The 9,149-nt window shown below is 40.0% G+C and overlaps 1 protein-coding gene across 2 annotated transcripts in view; it reads right to left on the reverse strand.

The window, feature by feature from the left end:
- Nucleotides 1-9,149, reverse strand: part of Ddx1 (DEAD-box helicase 1) — a 39,333-nt gene that overhangs the window by 20,756 nt on the left and 9,428 nt on the right. For both annotated transcript variants that reach the window (XM_029566812.1, XM_008839772.2), the window contains exons 7-13: nucleotides 6,157-6,240; nucleotides 5,832-5,915; nucleotides 5,068-5,144; nucleotides 4,138-4,210; nucleotides 2,607-2,683; nucleotides 2,371-2,485; nucleotides 1,500-1,638 (exon numbers count right to left, since the gene is read on the reverse strand). In XM_029566812.1, the coding sequence (XP_029422672.1) occupies nucleotides 1,500-1,638; nucleotides 2,371-2,485; nucleotides 2,607-2,683; nucleotides 4,138-4,210; nucleotides 5,068-5,144; nucleotides 5,832-5,915; nucleotides 6,157-6,240 (649 nt within the window). The remainder of the gene's footprint in view (nucleotides 1-1,499; nucleotides 1,639-2,370; nucleotides 2,486-2,606; nucleotides 2,684-4,137; nucleotides 4,211-5,067; nucleotides 5,145-5,831; nucleotides 5,916-6,156; nucleotides 6,241-9,149) is intronic.

Consider the following 9,149-nt stretch of genomic DNA (forward strand, 5'->3'; position numbering starts at 1 on the left):
AATAAATTTTTTTTTAAAAAAAGGGCAATTAGAAACTGAAGGCAAAATACTTAACTTGTAATAGTTTTATTATTTGATTTCCCAATTTAGGAATACTAGAGCATTAAGAAAAATGAATAATCTAACACTGGATTTTATCCATTTATAATTCATTAAAAATTAGTTTTATAGCTGCCAAGCATGATCTTAAGCCATTTAGATCATTACAAAACCATAGAAAAACTTTCTATGAATGGACATCTTCTTGACACATTCCCTGTCAACTACTGAAAAGCCAATGGTTCCTGAATCTAGCAATACCCATAGCAGACAGCATACCTGAGAATCACATGGAGCTGGTGCTCTTGTTCTTTTAGAAGAGAAGGAAAGGGCCTGATTCCCAATCCCTGGATGTTGTGATTTAGTACAGCCAGGGGACAGAGCCAGTAATTTGTATCTTTAATAAGGTCTCCAAGTTCATATATTTGGAAACTATTCTATCATTTCTTATCTAGCAATAATTTACTCATTTCCATTTCCAATCAGTTATATTAACCCCACATACTCAACAGATACAACAACAATCTATACTTGAATGACAAGCACTGCAGAGTTGAAAAATATTTAAAAACCCTGTCTTAAGGAAAGTAAAACCTAGTTGGCAAGGCTTTGCACATTTAAAACATGGAACACAAATACATGACAGCATTATAGATAGCACATGGTGTCCCCAAAAAGGCTCTTGTATTGAAGACTTTGTTCCCAGCTCATGGATCTCATCACTGTGGGGTAACTGGGTCATGAAGGTTCTGATCTAATCAAGAGACTGATCTACTGATGGATACATAATTTGAAGGAATTATTGGGAAATGGTGGAATCAAGAGGTAGGGTCTAGTTGGAGAAGTGGGTCACTGTTAAACTTGCCCTTGGTCTTTTTGTCTAGCTCTGTTTTCTGGCTGCTATGAGGTTAGCAGTTTGCTCTACCATGTGTTCCCTGCTATGAAGACTCAGCCTCATCAATAGGCCTAGAACAAATGGCATCAATTACCAAATGAAAAACTTTTTTTTTTTAACCAAGATTTAATGTACATTTATTCTTATGAATAACATTTTTTATGGAAACACTGTTACTATATATCAAAGTTAAGTATATTTACATACTCATACATGTGTATTATGTATTTACGCTGAATTCCCCACTTTTTTTGTTTAATTCTTCTTCCAAAATACTTTAAACCTAAAGACAGTAAGTGGGACTGAAGAGCTAGCTCAGTGGTTAAGAGCACTGACTGCTCTTGCAGAGGACCAGGGTTTGGTTCCCAGAACCCACATGATGGCTAACAACCATCTGTAACTCCAGTTCCAAGGGAATTTGACGCCCTCTCCTGATATCTCCGGGCACTGCACGACATGGGTGGACTTACATACATGCAGGCAATACACTCATACATATAAAGTAAAAATAATAAAATTTTTCAAAAAAGACAGTAAGCATTTGAGCACAAAAAAAAGGACTTACCTTAATTTAGGATTATCAATATACTTCTTAAACTGCTTCACATTATTCAAAGTCTGTTCAGCTAACTCCCGGGAGGGTTCTACAATGAGAGCTTTTGGAGCATTTGGGAGAAACTTTGTTTGTGTCACCTGTGCATTACCTTCAAAGAACAAAAAAAGAGTATAAAACAGTTAAATCACACCTGGAAATACCATTAGGTGTAAAGTGTGAGTACTAATATTCCAGTGCCAAAGGTTTAAATATTTGTCAAAAAGAAAAGGTATAGGAGACAGTCAAACAAAACAACATTAAAATTCCTAAAATGAACTAAGGATTTTTTTTTTTTTAAAGTCTAGCTGGGATAAGTAAAATTGATAGATAAGGTTCTAAAAACAACCTGTTTGCTCTGTGATAAGCTAGAAAATGTGCTTACTTTAAATGAGTGGAATATATTAGGCAATAATACAGAAAGCAGTATAAGCTTTTGAGTCAACTGCTTCAATTTTAATTCAGTTCTACCACTTACTGGCTCTGTGACCTTGGGCAAGTTACTGCAAACCCTTATTCCTCAAGCTTTCTAACGTGAAGGGTTCTGCCTTAGAGGGGTGCTACAAAGATTAATTCATGCAAAGCACTTGGCATGCTGCTATGGTACTTAACAAGCACAGAATCTGAGCATATTAGATACCACCCCTATGACTGAGATGGTCAAAATGCCTCAACAGAAACAAAAGTTTGTCAGCTAAGTTTTGAAACTGAAATTTACTGATTTGTTAAATAAAGAGGTCTGACTCAACCAGAGTGGGAGGCAAATGGAACTCAGTATGAGAAGCCCTACCTACTGCCATGAACCATTCTGGAAACGCTTTACCTTCTCAGGTGCAATAAATACCTGTGTGCTGCGATTTGACGACATAACTATCTGGTGCCTTTGAAAGAGCAACAAAACCATCTTTTGGTGGAAACTTGAATTCTTCTTCACCAAAGTTAAATTTTAATTCAGCATTCTAATATTGAATAAAGGAGAAAATTAAAAAGTTTAACCTAATGGAAACTGCCTAGTACAGTATCATGAAAATCAAACAGCTTAGATCACAGCAAAACTTTTCTAAACAGATTTCTAATTACCTTCAAAACACAAGCAGGAAAGAGGGCTTGGTTTTTTATATGTGCTGGTATTTCAAATGCCAGACCAAGATCTTTTCCTTTAAAAAATAAAACCAGAGCAATTGAAACAATTCAAGAATTTCCAAATATACTATCAAATCTCTAACATGCTTACTAACTTTTCCCTTGGAACTCATGAATAAACAGGGATGCCTAGAGCTTCACTCTTCACCTTTTCACTTTGCTTCTATCTGTTCCTTCCTCCCCTCTATATTTTAAATTACTTCCTGTCTACAGGATCTGTCATTAGGCATTCCATAGCACACACAGACTCCCATATTACAACTACAGAAATCCTCCCTTAAGCCCTTTGCTTCCTCCACCCACCTTGTATTGTCCTGCTACCTGGTGAAGTAGAACTCACGTTCCACTTTTGTACAACTGCTTCCTTGCTTTCTGACTCCCACTCATTGATCCTCTTGCCTCACAAGACAACTATCGTGTGCATTCATGCTCTTCAGCTGCCAATCACTTCTGTCTGCTCATGTGTGCTTGTGTGCATGCGTGTCTGTGTGTCTGTCTGTGTGCTTGAGACAGGTCCCCAGCTGGCCTTGCTATGTATGCCAGGCTAGCCTCAATCTCCCAGAGATCTTCCTGCCTTTACCCCCAGAGTGTGGGCTATCACACTGGCCTTCTGTCTCTCTTGACAAGACTCTCAGCAGCACTGAGTACAACCTGACTGCTCTCTCCAGACTGAATTACTTTCCTTCCCTGGGCAGCTTGAGCCCATGCACTCTTATTCTCCTCTACTCGATTTTCCTCAGTAGGCTAACTTCTAGTCCCAGGAACTTCTAGTCCCAGGAACTTAGACCTACCCTCACTCCCTAGGTGATTTCAACCCACCCACTAATTCCTTAGTCTATTGTCAACATAGCTGTTCCCAGTCTTTTAAAGAGACATGCTGTCACTCTGCTCAGAACCCTAGAATGTTCCTATCTTATTCAGAACAAAAAGCAAAGTTTACATTACAGCCTACCTCACTGAGCTAATATTTCTCATCTTCCAAGTTTAGCCTGCTTAACACTTGCACCTCCTCACTCAAATGAACTTCTCTCTTGGGACATTCAATTTTTCTTCCCTTTGTTTGAAATGTTCTACATTATCAACACAGCTTACCAGCCAACTATGACTTCTATTTAAATGTCACCTCATCAGCAAAGTCTTCTCTGACCACCCTAACAAAAAGCACACATCCCTAGACTGCCATCACTCTCTACTCCTTTGCCCTGCTTTGCCCTCTCCACCACCACTATTTACATGTCTCCCTCTTCCCATCAATATGTAAGCACCATAGAGGCCATCTTGTTTGCCTACTCTGTTGTGTCTTCACCACTTACCAGTGTACCTGGCACACTGCAAATACTCAACAAATATTTGTTCAAGTGAAAGGCAGGGTGGGAGAGGCAGAGGACTGAAGAAGTGAATGTGTGAATTTAAAACAAAAATCACAAATATTGAGTATTTTTGCTAATAAGATTCATAGAGAGCTTACCATTCTTAGAGAATTTCACATGCCCTTTATCAATATCAAGATAGCATCCAATGGTATCATGCATAGTGAATTCCTAGAAACCCAGAAAGTAAAGTGCTATTAACAGAAAGCAAAATTGGAAATGAAGTTAATAGATCATAGATACCAGCAACAAAAGCATGTGCTGCTGGTTCAGAATAGTTTCCTGGGGCTAAAGAGATGGCTTGGCAGATAAATGCCATTCTTGCCAAGCCTGACAACCTGAGTTTGATGTCCAACAGGGTGTAATGAGAAAGATGAAGCCTGCAAGCTGTCCTCTGATCACCAGAGATGGACCATGGCACGTGCACACGCGTGCACACACACACACACAATAAAGTAATAAAAAAATTTCTCTAAATGACAATGTAGGTAAGAAAAATGTCTATCAGAGCTGGACATGGTGGCTCATGCCTGTAATCCCAGCACTTGGGAAGCTGAATAAGGATTGCTAGGCATCTAGGCTAAACAATGAAATCTTGTCTCAAAAAAATTCTCCCTGCAAAACAAATAGACAATGTCTTTCAGAGCATTTATCATGTGTAACAGTAGATATATCTGATGGGCGTCTTAGAATCAATATGATTATTTAGGCTCATACTATGGATTTAGGTTCAGCAGAATGACTATAATTAAAGTCTTCCTGATCAGAATGGAAAAATGAGAGTAACATATAACACTCCAAAGCCAGTCAAAAATGAGGTAAATAAAGACAATTTAATGTACTCTGGAAAAGCTAATAAAATTTAGAAGTAAAATATATTGATTTAGTCAGAATGTTTCTTTCTCAAGACCAAATCTGAACTTTCTGTAGAAAATACCTGATCTCTATTATCTTCAGTCACGTTGTAAGTGATCAAGAATGCAAGAAAAGTTACAAATGCTGTATAAATCAGTAACATCAGAGCTTACCTCTCCATAATTATCAAACTGTTTATTGTGAGACTTCTTTCCTGTTCCACCAAAACCAAATCCAAATTTGTCAGTACCTAGGTTTAAAAAGCAGTTTACATGTAGAGTAAGAGTACAAGGAAAATTAAAAGCCCTGCAAAAGTGAGTTTACATACCAAGTTTGAGAAACCACATTAGACTATTTTCCTTTTTATTTCTGAATCCTGTGTCATCCAGGCATTCTCAGCCTATAGCAAATATGCAACATTCCAGTCACAAGGGCAGTACACCCCTCTTGGCTCTGGCCATTATCAAATTCAGGCACAAATTTAGAATAATTTCAAGTGCCTATGCAGTAGTGCATGTCTCATCTACACTAACTTTACCATGACCCCTGCATTCATATTCTTTTTTTTTTTTTTTGACAAGGTTTCCCTGTACCCCCAGCTAGCCTGGAACTCATAGCCTTGATCTCACAGAGATCCACCTGCCTCTACCTCTGCCTCTGCCTGCTGGGATTAAAGTGTGTCACTATGCCTGGTTCATATTCTTAATCTTATCTCCCTAATTTCACATGGTTAGGATACGGAGGGGTTTTTTTGGGGGGGGGGCACGGGGGGGTAAGTTCAAAGTTTTCCTGGAACAGGGTGAGGCACAGATAAATACTATTCCTGTGTTTATAAAATTAAACCTAATATATTTACATCTAGTAGTTTGTTTCCCAAATAATAAAATGTTAACAATCTGCACATATACATCAATTCACTTACTTTGGAAATGCTTACCTAGGTCTAAGGAGGCCTGCATGGTAGACCAGCCAACTCTGCACAACCCTTGGTCATGGCAGGATACCTCATAGTAGTGCTTCCCTATAAGGGTAAAATACTTTGAGATTTATACAAATTACACACATATGATTCATTTACCACATAGCAACTTCCCTGCCACTTCTGAATTACAATGTATATGTTTCCAATGAAGAACTATAGGTCTCTTTGTAGCATTAAAGCTCTTCAGATCTTGGCTTTAAAGCTACTTAAGGGGAGTTCGTGTACTGATAGAGTTAATATGGTCTCAAAACTTAAGCAAGTACAGCTGCTGCTCACATACCTTTCAGTAATCCTTTAGTAGCTCTGCACCCATGCCATTCCTTTACTTCTCTGCTCTGACAACACAGACCATCTGACCCAATTGCTGGATTTGAGAAAAAACACACAAAAAACACATTTGTCACAAGCTTTATAATCATGCATTCTGAAATAAATATCATTCAGTCTCACTAACAATGTCTTTACTTGTTAGAATGTTCTAGAATTTAAGACTTGCTAATTCCAGGGAGACAGCACTACCCTCCTTAAAAGTAATACCAGCTGGGCATGGTGATGCACACCTTTAATCCCAGCACTGGGGAGGCAGAGGCATGCGGATCTCTGTGAGTTCATTCAAGGCCAGCCTGGTCTATGTAGTGAGTTCCAGGTCAGCTCGGGCTACAGGGAGACCATGTCTCAAAAAGACCAAAAAAAAAAAAAAAAAAAAAAGTAATACCCCTTGTTAGCTTCAGGATGTCTTTGGCTATGCTGGTGGTTAGTTACTATACTGTCACCAGTTAAGAGGACAAGAATTGATTGCAAAAAACTCAGAACAGAATGAGCACAGCCCCTAACGTGACTTGGACTAATAATAATCCCACCACCAATACATGTTTAGATAAGCATTCTCTAGAGTACTGTAAGGAAACAGTACTGAGGGATGAAAGGACACTACCTCAACCAATCAAACTTTTAACACCTTTTTTAACTGCATGAGCTTCCATATTAAACCTAGAATGTCCAGTCAGGGGGCCCATGTCAATAAACTCAGCCTGATCCAATTTTATGTTCCTTCCACCATTCCACCATTATCCCATACCCTTAAAATCCATTCCCAGACATATTCATTAGACTTCTGCTTGAATGAATTAACAAACTCACTAAGTTCTTTAGTGGTGTAGCATACCTCCTCATGGACCACACTTTCTATCTCTCCTCCAGGGGCCTGCTTAGCTTTGAGTCTGGTTATAGGTCTAGAGGCAACAATAACTGGGCCCTGAGGGACATCAGCTTTGTCTTGCTGAATGGGATTAGTTTCCTCAATGGGATTAGTTTCCTTAGGCAAGCTTGGGGAGGGCGGGTCTGCTGAGATTAAATCATCAGGTGAAGTAAATTCCTCAGTCTGAGGATTCAAAATCTTCAGCCTCCTCAGGGTTCTCCCACACATCTCCATCCCACGTGTCAGGATTCCAATCTTTCCCTACCAATGCCCTCACCTTTACTGCTGACACTCTTTGAGGCTAGGAATTAGATTTGTATTGTAGGTCAGCCAAAGGTATAATAAGGGCACCAGCTTGATTTTCTGCAGCTTTAGCTATCTGGCTGCTGGAGAGAAGATTCTCTTCCAGAACACACTTGGAAACTTTTAAACTGTTGATTTGAATCTGGAGCTTGTCAATTTTATCCTTAAGCTCATTGTTTATCTTCATCACTTTAACCTGGAGATGCTAGAAGTAATCAGACAGAATCACTACTTTTCCACAAATTGTCAAATGTTTTATGTATAGAGTCACTAAATTCCTTGCTCTTCACAAGAGGCGAGTTAGAAGATTCAAATGCGTTTCTCTTCATAATTGTTTCAAATAGTCTACACCACGGGTTTTCTGTGCTCTCCATGCTACCTGAAGAAACTGAGTTGGAGAGCCTGCACCAGATACCAACAAGCCCATTAAATTCATCCTTTCAATTCTGTTTCTCTAGAACCACTCCTGGTACCAGGAGATGTATTAATCTGCTCGAGTAAGGAAACCAACATCTGGTACAGCAGCTGCACTACTTGATTAAGTTTTCAATAGTCAACTGTCAAATCTCCATGACACATCTATCTTCTGTACAGGCCAAATAGGGGAGTTAAAGGGAGATACAGTGGGAATCACCACCCCTGCATCTTCCAAATCCTTGATGGTAGCATTAATTTCTGCAATCCCTCCAGGGATGCAATATTGGTTTTGGTTCACTATTTTCCATGGCAGAGGAAATGCCAGTGGTTTCCATTTGGCCTTTCCAACCATAATGGCCCTCACTCCACAGGTCAGAGAACCGATGTGGGGATTCTACGAATTCCTAAGTATATCTATCCCAATTATACATTCTGGTACTGGGGAAATAACCACAGGATGAGTTTGGGGACCCACCGGACCCACTGTCAGTCAGACTTCAGCCAAAACTCCATTTATCACCTGACCTCCATAAGCCCCAACTTTAACTGGAGGGCCCACAATGCTTTTCAGGGTCTCCAAGAATCAGTGTCGACTCAGAACCAGTACCCAATAGGCCACGGAACATCTGATTATTTCCTTTCTCCCAATGTACTGTTACTCTAGTAAAAGGCCACTGGTTCCTCTGGGTGCCCTACAATCAGTTGACTGAGGAAGAAAAGGCTAGGGCTTGGTTTATAGATGGTTCTGCATGCTATGCAGGCACCACTCAGAAATGGGACAGTGGGCCCATGGTCATGGAATCCACTGGTCTTACCATGTTCCCCACCATCCTGAAGCAGTTGGCTTGATAGAACAATGGAATAGCCTCTTAAAGACACAGTTACAGCACCAATTAGGTGGCAATAGCCTGGAGGGCTGGGGCAGGGTCCTCTAGAAGGCAGTATATGCTTTGAATTGGTATCCAATATATGGTACAGTTTCTCCTATAGCCAGGATTCACGAGTCCAGGAATCAAGGGGTGGAAGTGGGAATGATTCCACTCACTATCACCCCTAGTGACCCACTAGGGAAAATTTTTGCTTCCTGTACTGACTTTGCACTCTGCTAGCTTAGAAGTTTGGGTTCCAGAGGAGGGAGTGCTTCTGCCAGGAGAAACAACAAACATTCCGTTAAACTGGAAGCTAAGACTTCCCCCTGGCCACTTTGGGCTTCTGATGCCCTTAAGTCAGCAGGCTAAGAAAGGAATAACAGTATTAGGAGGGGTGATTGACCCAGACTACCAGGGGGAAACTGGACTGGTTTTCCACAATGGACTTAATGAAGATTATATCTGGAAGGCAGGAGATTCCTTAGG

Source organism: Nannospalax galili, unplaced genomic scaffold (assembly GCF_000622305.1).
Source record: "Nannospalax galili isolate Female #2095 unplaced genomic scaffold, S.galili_v1.0 scaffold1379, whole genome shotgun sequence".
NCBI lineage: Eukaryota > Metazoa > Chordata > Mammalia > Rodentia > Spalacidae > Nannospalax > Nannospalax galili.